Genomic DNA, 15,351 nt, shown 5'->3' with positions numbered 1-15,351 from the left:
TGAAACAGCAAGTACACTTGTTGATCAGTACTTCTGTGTGGACCAGGACACTTCAGCAATAGGTATAACACAGCTAAGTAGGTTTTCTTCAAGGAATTTCACATCATGACACACCCTAATTTCAAACATTTTACCTTTACAGAGGTGCTGCCAGCCACATTCACTAGTACTTTGTTTGGCTAAAAGCAAGCAGAGGTGGGGAGACAAAGTTCATCATTTACAACATGGTAGTAGACTATCAATACCAAAATAATTTCCTGACAAACCCCTACGAAACTTGTTACTAAGAAATATTTTAATATTTTCTGCCTAAAATTAGGTAGTTTTACAACTGGATTACAATATTTTATATTTACTAAGGGCACAGGTCTTTAAATATTTCCTGTAGTCTGAAAGTACTTGAGTAATATTAATTCACTCATGGCCTGCCAGGGCTGAATGGTTGCCCTAATTTTATTCCTGGAGAAACAGCAACATAAAACCTGGCAGACTTCACTCATAGTACACCAAGTCTTTGTAGGACTCTGGTACCTTCCCCAGAAAGGGAGACCCCCCTTAGCCACCCTCCACGGTCCCACAGTCCTGGCAACTTGAGGTTTCTGTTTTGCTAAGGTACTGCAAAGCTTTTGGCTTTAACAAAAGCCAAGCAAACACTTCAGGGTTTGACCTTATAAGTACATTAAACTGTAGGTACATTTTTGTTCAGCAAGTCATAACTATCATATCATCAACCAATACTGCAACTAGCCATTGCAAACCAATTAACAATACCAACATTATGAAAGAGGCAGGTTTTAGAAACAAAACAGGACAATTTGTTTTTCTATTGAAAATAAGTTGCAGAAGAATGAGAATTTACTTATTCAACATAAAAAAAAAAACTTCTCAAAAAGAAGTTTCCTGGCTAGATTTCTTTTACATTGTCCTTATTGTCCTAATATTGAAGCTAAAACTTCAGTATTTTATACAAGTTACTGCCTTGCTGAACAGCTGAGCAAGAAAAAAAATGTTCTGGCAGCTCTGTTTATGAAATTGCAAAATATGCTTTATGAAACAAAGTATATTCCATTTCAAGCAGGGAGAGTCAAGGCTAGTAAAATGAGAAGTTCCATGGCTCAAATTCAATCTTATGATAAGAAGGTATAATTTCTAAAAACCAAGAGAAACAGTATCTACTTCAATGTGGATGATTATAAGCCTAACCAGCCACAACACATTTAGTGAAAATTTGCTTTGCTTTATATGCCAAAGCTTCAATCACAATTTAAATCCTTCAAATCTGTATTATCTTTGCAGTGCAGTAATTACATATCAGCAAAGACAAGCAACAGCAAAAGCCAAACCCAAGCCAGAGTTTGGTGTGCTGGGTAATTTCCTTTGGAAAGGAGGATGCTGTTGTCAATATTACCTTTGCCAGACTGGGGCTGGGAAAAACGCGGGCATGCACCTGTTAAAATTCACATAATACAAGACAACCTGAGGGCTTGTAACACAGCTGTTTATGCCCACTTAGACTTTTGCTATTTACTAGTATGATTGTCCAAATTATACTGGATATATGTCAGGGTAACATCTGGAGAACTTCTATTAGTGGCATCCATGGCTAAATTGCTTGAAGTGCAAAAATCCCTACTCCTAATTGTATATTCTTGATTATTTTTTCTCTTCTCAGAAGCTCAAGGAAATGGGATACTATCAATTTTTTGCTCTTTTGGTTTTTTGTTTAATATGCAAGAGACTTTGCTTAAAGGTAAAATACATATAAGCAACCAAACCCTCATTTTATCAGATGTGCAATCTCAGGAAGAAAGGGGCCCAGCAATCTAACAAAAAAAAAAAAAAAGATTCTTTTCTCAATATCAAATATAACACTCTATCAAACTTTACTGACCTCTGCAGATATTACAAGCCTGCTCATTGTATTTAAAAACCAATTTCCTATGTTGTATAGGTGTAACAGATACTCTGCCTAGCTCATAAGGTATTTGCAGAAGCATCAGCTACCAGTGACATGATTCTTTTTTCATGTTGAACTTTCAGCCAAGTTTTTATTAAAGCTGGGCTGCCATAATTAAATATGCAAACAGTGATCTGAAAAGCAGCTGAAAGCATACATTCTTTACCTGTTTAATTAATTCTGGAATTTTAAAGTGCAGAGCCGCTACAAAGTAATGTTTTCATTACAAACATGGTGAGAAGCAAAATATGCCTCCTGACACAGCCCCAGTCATGTTCTGCTTGATCTTTTGCTATTTATTGTTTATTTCAGTATTTATTACTCTCCAATATGGACAAAGCACTGTATTTGCACACAGTTGATTATGTAAAATAGTATTTACCGTCATTTCAGCAGCTGCCAACTGGAAAAACTCACCTTGACTTACTCATTCAATCTATTTATTGTCATTGATATCCACAGCGTTATGAATACTAAGAAGTCCTCTCCAAGCACTCAGGACAAAGATTAAATATGCCCTGAAGGCAGTTCCCACTCCCCAGATTCACCCAGGAGGGCACTGCTGTGAGCACGCAGGCAGCGCTCCGGGTGGTTTCACAGCCAGCTGCTGCACCCGGGGCTGAAGGCACCAGCCTGCCTGCTCTCAGTCAGACCCACTGCCACAAGCACACAGCAGGGCAACAGGGCCTGCACATCCCATGGGTGCTGCTGCAGAGCTGGGCAGCACCCAGCTGGGACCCCTCCATCCAGCAGCAGCCAAAGCTGCAGATGCCCATCACTCAGGAATGTTTCCTGTGAAAGCAGTCTCCCAGCGCAGCTGAAGGGCAGGACCCACCACGTGTTGTGGAAGAAGCTCACACTCCAGCCTCCCCAGCTGGTCTCATTTGAATTGTGACCCTGTTGCTGTCCATCTCACTTTCCAGAGTCCCCAGTTTTGTTCAGGCTCTATAGTGACAGCGAAAATGCTATAACCATGCAGGTACAGACAAGGGTTGCAAATGAACAAGTTTCACCCCTAATCAAGCTCACAGGGTGAATAACCATGCAGTGAGAAGAGATACAAAACTTTCTCATGTTTCCCATTTCTCCAGATTGATGCTGGGAAAAGCGTGGTCACGCACCTTTGACATCCGAGCCTGGGGCTGGCACTAGCTCAGCTTCCCTGGACAACATGGGTCGCCTCCTGGGAAAGCAGGGCTAGGGGCTACACAGCCATGAGACTCAGGCATTTCTACTTGTTTCTACAAACTTTTTTGAAGCTGTTTGTTGCTGGGTTGTTTTCACAGTAGCAAGAGTGTCTTGAGGCAAAGTCTCATGGTACAACAAAATTACCTCAATGGTTCTCTGTGAAGGGAGAAGATTCCCCTCACTCTCTTTTTTCTCACAGCAGCTCTGTCTACCCAAAATCACTCCCAGGACCACCACCATGCCCTGCATGGTCACCCTTCCTTCCTAATGAGCACTGGGACCAGCGCACTGAGGCAGAGGAGGACATGCAGCAGCATCATACTGCCACTTCAGCTCCTTCCATGACAGCCCAATCCCTTAGTAAGGGAAGTACAACGCTCCTTACACTGCACAACTCATCCCCACCTTATAAAGTAATCACCATTGAACAGTACTAGTAGATTCTGATTTTCCAAACAGAGATGCAGAAAAGCTTCCAGGTATCTAACAACCCTGGAAGTAATTGTCCTGGATAGGAAGTCCCATCATGGACTAAAACAATGCTTCCTCTAGAGAACTGCTAGTGGCAAGAATCTCTATGAAAATAAATACAAGGAAGGGGAGGAGGTTACTCACAGCAGATGCTATTTTAAGTCATTAGTTGTAAAAATAATTTCACATCTCCTTGTGAAATATCAAGGGAGCTACTTCAAATTAGCTACAGGACTCAATTTCAAAATGACAAATAGCCTGGGAAAGGGGAAGGTTGAAGAGAGCCAGGAAGAAAAAGTAGTCATAATAGCAGCAGAAGAGAAAAGGTTGAATTTGGAGACTAGATGCCATAAGGCAGCATATAGGTAAGTTGCAACATACCAAGGAGAAACCTTGAGTGAAATCAAACCTTGACTCACTGAGGTTAGCTGATACGGTGGACCTGATCTAACACCTCCACAAGTGAAACCTGCTCCCTCTTCCCTCTCTCCAGTGTGCAGCTGCACCCCATCCTCTTCCTCTTGCCTGCTCAGGTTCTCCTCTGACCCCTTGGTCAGACCAGTCAGCTCACTAAACCACAGAAAACTAACTCAGCAAAAGACCTTCACATAGCCAGCATAGCAAGCTAACTCATCTGACTGAGGGCAATCTCTCCCACTGCGCAATGGGGGCAGCAGGAGCATGTGGAGCAGGCCAGTTCTCCCTGGCAGCAGGACAACACTTGCCATCTTAAATATCTGAACAGGGAACCACTGCAGGAGAAAGAGGAAGAAAGGGCAAAGGAGGCAATGCTTGCTACACCAAATGGAACAATGTAGTGAAGAGGAAGTAAGAATGGCTGATTTTTATAACAATACCCCTAGGACAAAACCATTGGCAGCTACTGAAAGGGAAACACTGTGGATTCAAGGCCCAGAGCACAATTTAATAGTAGATTACTGACTGAAATACATTCGTTTAAAGCATTACAAAGAAGCTTCATCTTCACACTAAGGTTTCACAGCTCACACTACTAATCACCGTTCAAGTTTCTTTTCTCAATAGAAATTCATAGGAAAGTCATCCAAATACAGTTTATAAGTAAAAACACCATCATCAACAAACACATAGCAGAAGCAAGACGCTACCAGTGGTGCCAATAGCAATAACGTGAGTACAAGAGGCATCTTTGAAAAAGTCTGATCAGACAGAATACAAAATAGGCTTTTACATATATAATAATTGCAGTACTTGAAGCTACTTCAAAAGCACAAGGATATTGTACCCTGTTTCCCTGCTCTCTAATTATGAAAATGTTGTTGAATATTTGTTTTGAGAATGAAGTGAACATAGCACAGTACATTTGCACAAAGGTGATCAAAACTCTGCACTTTCAAATCAGTGTTTCATCACTGTTGCTGTTGCTTTAAGAGATGAGGATTGCTGACCAGTAGGAACTGAAGCAGGAGCAGAGTCCATCTTCTCTTATTGCCCTGCCTGCACATACCACTGTAACACAAGCATGATTCAATTATTAAACCTGTAAGAGCCTAGGTGATTTTCTGCCATCTTAGTGACCTGAGTCACTCCACGACAAATAGCACCAAGGAGGGAGCACAGCCACAGAGCCAGAAGAAAAATACTTTCTCCAGTGAGTCACATAAGGCTGACTCAGCTTCTCACAAAACTACAGCCTTGTGTTTTAGTATGCAGCCCCAATTTTCAGTGAAAATGGACACCACAGCCAGTTTCAGGATGATGTCTTGATTATTTCTAAATCTTTCTTTGGATCAGACTTTTCATACTGGGCATTAATTTCTCATGCTGAGTGCTATGATACTCCAACATTCAGTTAATCCAAGTAATTCAAGATGTTGAATCAAAAATTATGATGCTCAAGAACACAACAGGCCTGAATGTCCACATTTAAAGGCCAGAATAAGTGTGCTTTCTTTTACTCACCTTTTTGCTTCTTCTAAGTGGCACAGATACTCATAAGCAATATTCTGCCGCCTCCTCTCATCCATTTCCTCTGCAGAAAGCCTTTCATCGTCCACAATAGCTGCAAACAGAAACCCATATCAAGTTATACACGAGTCTGGGTGATTTTTAGAGCAATTTTACTTAGAACCTGGGTGAATCACTTCTCTTTAAAAGAGGCCTTTTATAGTAGGGTGCACAAAGATGCCTAGGTCACCAAGAGTATTCTGTTCTTTCTACAGAGAATTCCTCAAGTTTCACTTCTTCAAGCATGTATTGCTCTGAGGCCATTGCCTGGTTTGGGGGCAGGATGGAGCCCTCATGGTGGGGCTGATGGATCACTCACACACAGGGGTCTGAGGCTGGGAGCCAGCAGAGTTTCAGCTTACACATCCTCAGAAGAGTTTGAGGACTCTCATGATGAAGCTCAAGGCAAGAAGCAGGTGGAGCAGCCCCATGCTAAGCAGATCCTCAACACCAGAGACAAAGACGCCACACTGCAAAGGTATCTCAGGGACAGCATGGGAATTGGCTGCTGCTTCAGGAACCCGTGAGACTGCAGCACGCTGAGCTGCCTCCCACTGATGGAGGTGACGACAGCTGTAATCAAATGAACCATCTGTGGTTTCTCCTACTTACTGCTGCAACCTCATCACCTCCCATAAAAAACACTCTCCCAGCCTATTAAGGATAGGTGTCTGTGCACATTTCCAGCTGCAAATAACTCCAATTATTTATATCTACTACCCAGCGAGTGGTCTTTCTCTACTTGTAGAGTACAGAGGGGTCCTCTGTGAGCAGCTCTTCAATTCTTCCAAATGTTTCTAGCAGTGAGTCTGAAGGAGCATACTGTCGTGCTGACTTCTAGATGAATTTCAGCCATAGCAGTGAGACTTTTGTTAACAGCCTTCATATACCAGTTACCAAAATTACACCCTATTTGTACTAAGCTGGGTGTTGGACTAGATCATCTTGAAGATATCTTCCAATCTTGATCATTCTATGAAAAATGTGTTCCTACATTCTTTCATGTTTTCAGTCACATGCTCACATCACCTCTCACGCCATAGCTGGAGTGAGCCAGAACAAGGGGCAGCTCTTGCTAAAGAGACCTGTTTGTGGGAGGGTTGGCTCCCTGATCTGAGCCACTGCGTACTTGCAGGCAGCGTGGTGCAGGCACAAGGGAGGGGACGGAAACGCACGGCTGGACTAGCTGCTTTCTGTGGCATCTCACAAGGCGGTTAGCTGAGAACATCATGACACATCCTCAGTTAAAAACCACAGCCCCTGGTCCTCCTGAAATGCACTGTGATGTGCTTGGCTAGTTCCATTCCCACACAGACTCGTGCATGGCACAAGCAAGTTTTCAGCTTTTCCCTGACAATTGCTTCAAGTGGGGGATAAACAGTTTCAGGTAATGGATACAGGCAACACAAAAGGCACTTCAAAACAGCAGGACCCCTCCGAGTTTTGCAAATACTTGCATACCTTGAAACCTGCACCTCAAAAAAAAAAAAAAAAAGAGCCAGAGAAATTATCTCACATGCATTTACTGAGGACACAAAAGAAATTACACTACACATCCACATTTTGGACTGATGCTACCATACATTTGTTAAGGTCTTGTATAGCTGCTTCAAGCTTTGTAGTTGAAGTTTTAATGACCATATGGCAGTTGATATCTCTCATCTCCCTTTGCTTTTAAAATTGCGCTTCCTAATTACCCAGATGCTTCATACACCAATCAAACAAATACATGTCTTGCTCGAAGTTTCTTTTAAGTCTGGTAGCTCCAATAAGCATGACTCACTCTAAAATGAGCTCTCAGATACTGTAATCAGGATATCACTTGCCATGAACCAAAACATTAGTTTGGAGGCAAACATGGATGCAGATGGTGAAGCACTGTGCCTGGCAAACTGGCCATGGAGGCTGCTCTAATACTGCTCTTGCCCTCACCACCGTCAGCACAACCAGACAGGCTGCTCTGACTCCACAGCAGAGCTCCTCTGCTGCAGAGGGCTCCTGACTTCCCAGAGCAAGGGAAAAAAACTGACGAGCCACCGCACTGAAACATAATATATAATTTTATTGTTTGCAACACTGAGATCAAAGGCCCCTTTCCAAAAGCTCTCCCAACTATGAGTGCTCACAAGTGGAGACAAGTGCTGTCAGAAGGGCCCAGTCCTGCTTGGCTGTGGTCCTGTCAGCTAGAGTGGGACAGCTGATAGCATGTCAAGCCTTCATCCCCCCGTGACAATTCCCATGCCCTGGTCCTCGTAACTTGTTAAACTGTTGTTTACTCCTGCCCTCCAAAGACAACTCAACACAGCCATACGCAAATCAGAAAAAAGGAAGCCTGTCTGAATATAGGCGAAGGAAACAACATGACCCATGTGATAAGTATCAGTCTAGGAATTAACCTGAATAACACTAATGTTTTGCAATTCAGTTCTGGATCTGCACGTCCTTGGGTGCCTCCCATACCCAACAAAGGTATCCTAGATCAAGCAGCCCTGGCCAAACTCAAATCCCTCATTAAAATTATTTGCAAAGATTGATTCAGAGAGTGGATAAAGGCACCAACAGATATTGTGGAATTGTAATAGTTGCTCTACTTAGCAAACACTGCAACAATAAGAGCAAGATTCAAAAAGAAGTAATTTGTGCACTCTGGGAAGTGGAAAACCCAGCTCCCTTCTGGAGGGGGTATCAGCAGCCCACAAGCTGGAAATCAGACTTTTCTGTTAGGGCCAAAGCAGCTAAAGTTTCTGGGCTGGATATCTGAGCACTGGAAATACAGAGCACAGGGAATGTCAACACCTACAGTGCTAATCCTGGGAGGAGTCTCTTACAACACCAACTTCCAATAAGTCTGATTACACACTTACCCTCCAGCATATACTGGCTTCAAAGCAACTGTGCTATCACATCAAGAGTGGTTGCAGACACAACTTTAGAAACAGAAATGACAACCTGCAGGTAGCCTCAGGACTGAGCTGCAGAGGCAATTACTTTGAAGACTTAGGTTCCTAAAGTCTAGTCTATAATAATATATTTTGGCAAGGGCTTCAGCTTTTGACTAGAGTCCTGTGTACCTCTTCCTTCAAACATCCTGAGAGCATCCATCAAGCCAGCCACACCAAGTTCAACAGGCAAACAAGCTTGGTTTGGAGACAAAGCTCACTCTTTCTGCTTAACAGAGCAAGTATTAGTCAGAAGACTAGAAAGATTGATGAAAGAATAAACATATTTCTGCTATATCAGTAACACTTTGATAATGCTCAGCTCACAATGGAAGAGAGTACTGCAATAAAGGGTGTTATGTGGCAGAGAAATCAGGGCTGGGCTTCACCTGAAGATCTCTACCAAGCAGGATCCTGACACAAAATCTTCCAGCTGAGAAAATCCAAATGCCATAGAACAAGGCACATTCTCCATGAAAGTTCTACTGAGGGGAAAAGCCATGTAAACAACATCTTATGATTAAATTCATTAACTATGTGACTTAACTTCAAATTTAGAGGAATTCTCTTGAAGAGGGAACATTAGGAGGGCATCTAGACAACCAACAAGATCTAATAAAAATGCTAGCCTTAAAGCTATTTCAATTCATTATAGATGTTGACTCTGGGTTAGCCAAGAGTCAGTAGACATAAAACATGTGCTAAGACACCAAGTTCACTCATAGACACTTCTTCATGAAAAAAACCACTAAAGAAAGAGTGTGTATGAAACACATAGCACAGTGAGCAGTACTAAAACTTAGTAAATTGTCACACATGGGAGATTTATTCTGGTACTCAGTACAGGACACCAACTTTCCAATTCTTCCCACAACTGATTAAACAGAAATAAAGGAACATTCTACTGACACCTTCCTATGTATGCATATTCTACATATTTAGCACAAAAGTAAGCGCTTGCCAAGGAGTTTTCCTAAATTGAAGACTTGGTCATCTTCCATCAACTGACACATCGTACTTATACGCACCCTCCTCATCCTAAAATTGCCCTGTGTAGACAGTATCTAGGACTAATTAATGTTTGAGGTCTGATTGTGAATTGCAATAACTTTCTGATGTGCCCTGATCCAAGACAGCCACTCCAGTTGTTGGCAAATTTTTGAAGCTATGCCAGTTGCTGACCACAGAGCTGAGAACTCAACCCAAGGCACTCCATGACCTACAGTCAACATGGTGCCTGCAGGACCTACTAATTCAGACCAGGGTTAGTAGACAACATGAAAACATTTCAAATTTCTGGATTTGAGCAAGTTTTCAGAAATAGAGCTACTACATCTGAAGATGCAATATTATTACTGAAACCAGCAATTAGCCCAGGTGCACAAGGGCCACTGGAGCCACGACCTTACTAGCAGAATCCAGAAAGAGAATCAAAACTTCAGGTTCACAGAGATGTGGTCACTTTACAGAGGAATTTTAAAAACAAGTGTTGTCTCTCTAAACATCATCCAGTTCCAAGTTCATCTTCATATTACATCCATGACAAGGATTTTGGGGGTCCCAAGACCACAGAGATAATCTAATTGATACTGAGTTTACTGGAAATCTAATCACTGTTTCAGTGCCTCACCACCCTTAGAGAATTTCTTCCTAGTGTTTCTTCCTAGTGTCTAGTCTAAATCAATCCTCTTTCAGTCTGAAGCCATTCCCAATTGTCCTATCACTACATACCCTTACAAAAAGGGCCTCTCCATCTTCCTTATAGGCCACAATAAGCTCTCCCAGAACCTTCTCTTCCCCAGGCAGAACAACCCCAATTTTCTCAGTCTTTCCTCACAGGACAGATGTTTCAGCCTTCTGATCATTTTTGTGGCCTCCTCCTCCAGACCTGTTTTACAGATCAGCATCCTTCCTATGCTTGGGGCCCCCCAGCTGGATGCAGAACTCCAGATGGGCTCTTATGTGGCTGGAGCGGAGCAGCTATAATCACCTCCACTGACCTGCAGGTCACAGTAGTTTAGGTTTGAATTTGCATTAACTAAGAGATGTTTCACAGATCTAACTTGCAACAGAGTTTCCAAATTAGTCCATGGACTGTACTTCTAAAGGGTGCTAAACTTAAAATACAATGTAACAAAAAAGCATGCAAGGAAAAGTAATATTTCTAAATTACAATTTCTAAATACAAATTTATGGAGCGCTTTTTTAAGCATAATCCTTAAGTATTAACCATTTACTAAATAGGTTTTGTTATCCTGGAAGAACTGAAGCTGGAAAAAAAACCCTGCAAAACTTACAACAGCACTTAAGGCTTCCTGGTCATTCATTTTCTCTCACACATAAGACTATCTGCAGCAGTTCAGGAACAGCACGTGGCTGCTCCTAGCAGGCAGACCCTTTAATAAGGCATTTGCCACAGACATATCAAAGGACTTCTTACGCTGAAGGCAAAGAAAGTAACAGAGGCTTTTATTTCCCAGGACCAATCCCCCTCAATTTCCTGCCACCAGAGACTTTTTCCCATGGAAAGCAAGACATGAGCAATAAGGAGGAGGGCTCTTTTGGCACCACAACCGGGAAGCTCAACGAACAAGACATAACAGACTACAGAGAGAACAAAATCCTCTTACGGTGATAGAATAGAATTTGTGAAGTCAGAGTTGGGGTGAGGGGGGGAAAAAAAGAGAAAAGATACAGGAGTACATACTATAAAATGCTGGGATAAAAGTTTTTCACAAGTGTTTGAATTAAACATTAGCTAAAGCACATTTCACAGTCTCAGCTGTCTGCAGCCGCACAGTAAGCAAGGCAAGGCAGCGTTTCAGTCCACTGGAAAGAAGTTCTGCAAATTTTGTATATGCCCACCTTACATCTTGCTGCCTCCTCATCCCAAGCTCATACCCCCAATCCAGTATTAGTACAGTCAAAAGTACTCAACGGAGCCACTCTATAACAAAAACAAAAGCCAGGGAGCCTTTCTTGCACAAAAACTTCTGACTGACTGTTTGCTGGCCACAGCCAGTCCCAGTAATAGCTGAGCCCAGTACAACAGGATCTAGGCAGCATCCCATTTATGTCTCCCTGTAGTGAGAGGACCTTAGGCATCTGTCATCACAATTCAATGCTGTAGCTTTAAGAAGAAGCTAGCTGCATTTTAGATGGTCATAGTGACTTAAAACCTTATGTAATGAGAGAATATATAACTATCTTGTTGTAGTTTGAAAGAGACCAATAAACTCATCTTTTTGCCTTCTTTTTATTCCTAGTAAAATTCATACTCTCAGGTACTTAGCATCCCATGAGTGCCTGCCTTGGGCAGTTCAACTCCATGGCTGCTCCTAGTTTGGCAGTTCATGTGCTGCACCAGCCAAGCCCCATACATGGAGCAGGTTGAGCTGGCAATGCTCTGAGGCAGGCTCACTGCTACCTGAGCTGTCCTCATTGCAGCAGGACAGGAGCTCAGATCACTGCTAGGAAGCTGCAAAATACAGGGGAAGGATTCATGTACAGATATCAGAAAAACTATTCTCAAAGCTACAAGCAGATGGAGTTTCCCTCCGAGCCTCCACTCCCATATCAACTTGCAGGTATCCAATGTAATGATTTATTAAATATGCAGAAGAAAGTGTGTCAACCAGAACAATGTGAACAGAGATAATTCAACAGGCTACTAAGAAAAAATGGCTTTACAAACATCTATTACAAATGTTCCATTATTAAGGTATTTCATACCTACAAAAGTCTAGGTCTATTTTATGCTGGAAGTTGTTTATCTTTGGATGAATAATTTAAGGCTCTGATGAAAACAACTTTCTATAGACGTCTTCTGTCAAAAAGTACAATTGCAAGAAACTAGCATGTGTCTCGCAGCAATGAGACCAGATGGCCTGAACATTTTTCTGTGTCTCCAGTTAGGGGCATTCAGTCCATTCCCTAAAATTTGCTCACAGGAAGGTCTGTAGACAAAGGCAGACACTGCAAGTACTGAAAAACCTATGGCAGCTGTGAACTTGGAGGGCAGATTCACATGAGAGAGTAGACTAATACACTAAATTAAAGAGTAGGGGTCTTCAATATGTAACTTGTCAAATGTTTCCAACATTGAACTACTCTCTCCCTTAAAAATGGCTGTATCTCTCCTAATCTAATTATTTCATTGTGAAAGCATGCATGTATTTTCAAACAAAAATATAAATGCATCTTTTGGCCAGCAGATAGATATTATCCACTCTTGCAAACTATGTGTCACACAGGATCTCCAGGGCCACTGTTCTGGACTATGTCTGCCAGAGACTGCACAAACAGGGAAAGCAAACACACACCATTAGCATGGGAGTGTTGAACACAGATATCCAGTAAAAGACATCCTGATATAAAATTTAAAATGTTTGCTAAACCAGTCTTTCCCCTGAGCTTTCCCAGAGAGCCTCATTCCTGTGCATTTACTTTCCCAAGTCCTCCTCCTTCCTCCATTTCCTTGATAAAGGTCTTATTTCAATCATGTGTATCTGCTACCACAGGCCAGCCACATCCATTTACAGATACTGAGTGCTATTGCAATACATGGACCTTGGGACTATCATACAAGGGGACAGTGATGCAACAGCAACTGCATTCCATGCTCCTGAACCCAAGTGTCAAAGCCACCTCATTTCAGCCAGACACTGACAAAAATCTGTAGGGCTCCTCAGACACGTCTCAAGATACTTCAATCCCCACAAAGTTTAGAAAAAGTGTCATTTAACCACAGACACAAGTTGGCTTTGGCATTGAGCAAGTGACTACATATGCTGCAATAGAGTTTAACATTCAATTTTCTGCTTACGGGTATCACATCCTCTACTCTGCTTTTAAACCTCGAGCTTTTTACAGTATCATCACATGAGACTTCAGTAGAGGTAAATATTAAAAGACACTAAGTAGCTCTGACATAACCTTGCTGTGTGATGATACTAGAGCATGGACATCTCTTTCTTAGTACAGTAATTTAACCCTGTGCAGAAATAAAACGTTTCACTTTTTCTTAACTTCATTATAATTGTTCAGTATGTTTGGAAGAACAAGGAGATAAAGTAATGGAATTGAGGAAGCAGGTGAAAACCCAACCATTTTAATTTAGCTGAAAGTGTTGCCATCTACGATTACAAATGTGGAATGCAATGTATCAGCTTGTTGCTCAACCACTTCCACCAACATTTAACTGCTGGATGTAATTGCTTAATAAAATTGTAACTGTTTATCTTTGCATACCTTACTAGCTGGTCAGTTCAAGGCACAACAGGTTTTTCCAAGACTGAGGTGCTCACAAAACACCATTAAAACTCTAGCTCCTTTCTGTGACCTTAAACTTTTAGGTCAACTTAGACAATTGACCTTAGCACTCTTCACTCACTTTTTTTTTTAAACACTCTTTACTCATACTCGCTATTTACTAATAAACCCTCAGTCTAGGTTACCAAAAAAGGCACAAGTCTAAGGAAGCACTCACACTGATGGACCCTGAGGAGGCAGTGAACGCCAATTACAAGCTACTTCCCTCACTCACAGGCCATACTATCTCCACATGCTTAGTCCAAATACATTAGCATGGCCAAACTTCAAGGCGGCTTTCAGAAGCTTTGCTTCTCCAGAGATTAGTTCCTAAGGAAACAAAGAGCCAAGGGTTACTTTACCACCTTTAGCAATTTACTGTTTTCTTAAAGAAGGAACTTGTAACTTGAATTCTGTGCATTTTGACACACCTTTTGCTTTCTCATTTCACTGGAATTGCTTTCTCATTTCACTGGAATTACCCGTTTGCTTTTTAATAGTAATATACATAAAAATCCTAAATAGCCAAAATTTTACCATACAGGTCCCATTTCCTTGCATTTTACCTACTGTGACCTCAAATCAACTTAACACAAGCAGACTGTAAACAAAATAACGAGAAAGACAGTTTAATCTTGCCAGGGTAGTAAAATGCACTATGCAACTATGAAAGACAGAAAAATGCTAGTGTCTATAATGTGCCTTGGTATGAACCCTGTAATTAGATTCAGACAGAAGACAAATGCAAGTCTTTTGCCTAAAAATGCCACCAAATTTATTTCTAGTATTAGGCAGTTTATATTTCATTTTTTCTCCTAAGAGAATTGCACATATGTCAGTAAGTCAGATGTATACACATACCTACTTTAAAGGACAAGTAACTTGTGATCGCTAAAATACTGTGATGATGATACTAAAAAAACAAAAACAACTAATGCAGAAGGCATTCATCCCTATGCAAGCAGTTGGAATCAAGAGTCTGAACAAGTTAACAGGAAAGGTGACTGCGCATGCAGCCTTGTGCAGAGCCCCAAAGGCAGCTTTCATTGTGTGTAATCACATCACACCACTGCCTGAGGCCACAACCGCACCCATCACATTGGTGGCAGGGCAGAAAGCCACTGCAGAAGAGGAGTAGAAGAACAGGAAAGCGGGGCTGGAGACCATCAGTAGGAAGGGTAGGGCACAGACAGAACTCTCTACGGTGGCAGTGGCAAGTCCAAATTCAGGCTTGTCTGCCCAGCGTGTGTTCACACACATGGCTACCTACACCTCTGTGGCACACCTCTTAGCTGTTTGCACAGCAAAACCTCTGACCTAGCAACAGTAAGATCACCCTAATTGTGTTGTTAAAGACACCTCAGCCAACACACAGGGCCAAATAAAGAAAGAATCACAAGGCTTACTGTGGCAAAGAAGGACCCTACCTGAGGAAGGTAGGCATGTTTGACAAGAGCTACTGAAGCTTCACCAAAGGCAAATTACTTGAAATGAAGAGCA

General features: G+C 41.9%; 1 protein-coding gene across 2 annotated transcripts in view; it reads right to left on the bottom strand.

The window, feature by feature from the left end:
• IQGAP2 (IQ motif containing GTPase activating protein 2) overlaps positions 1-15,351 on the bottom strand; it is a 123,374-nt gene that overhangs the window by 96,240 nt on the left and 11,783 nt on the right. For both annotated transcript variants that reach the window (XM_059492077.1, XM_059492080.1), the window contains exon 2: positions 5,558-5,657. In XM_059492077.1, coding sequence (XP_059348060.1) covers positions 5,558-5,657 — 100 coding nt within the window. The remainder of the gene's footprint in view (positions 1-5,557; positions 5,658-15,351) is intronic.

This window comes from Ammospiza nelsoni, chromosome Z (assembly GCF_027579445.1).
Source record: "Ammospiza nelsoni isolate bAmmNel1 chromosome Z, bAmmNel1.pri, whole genome shotgun sequence".
NCBI lineage: Eukaryota > Metazoa > Chordata > Aves > Passeriformes > Passerellidae > Ammospiza > Ammospiza nelsoni.
This window is presented reverse-complemented; position numbering and strand designations above follow the sequence as displayed.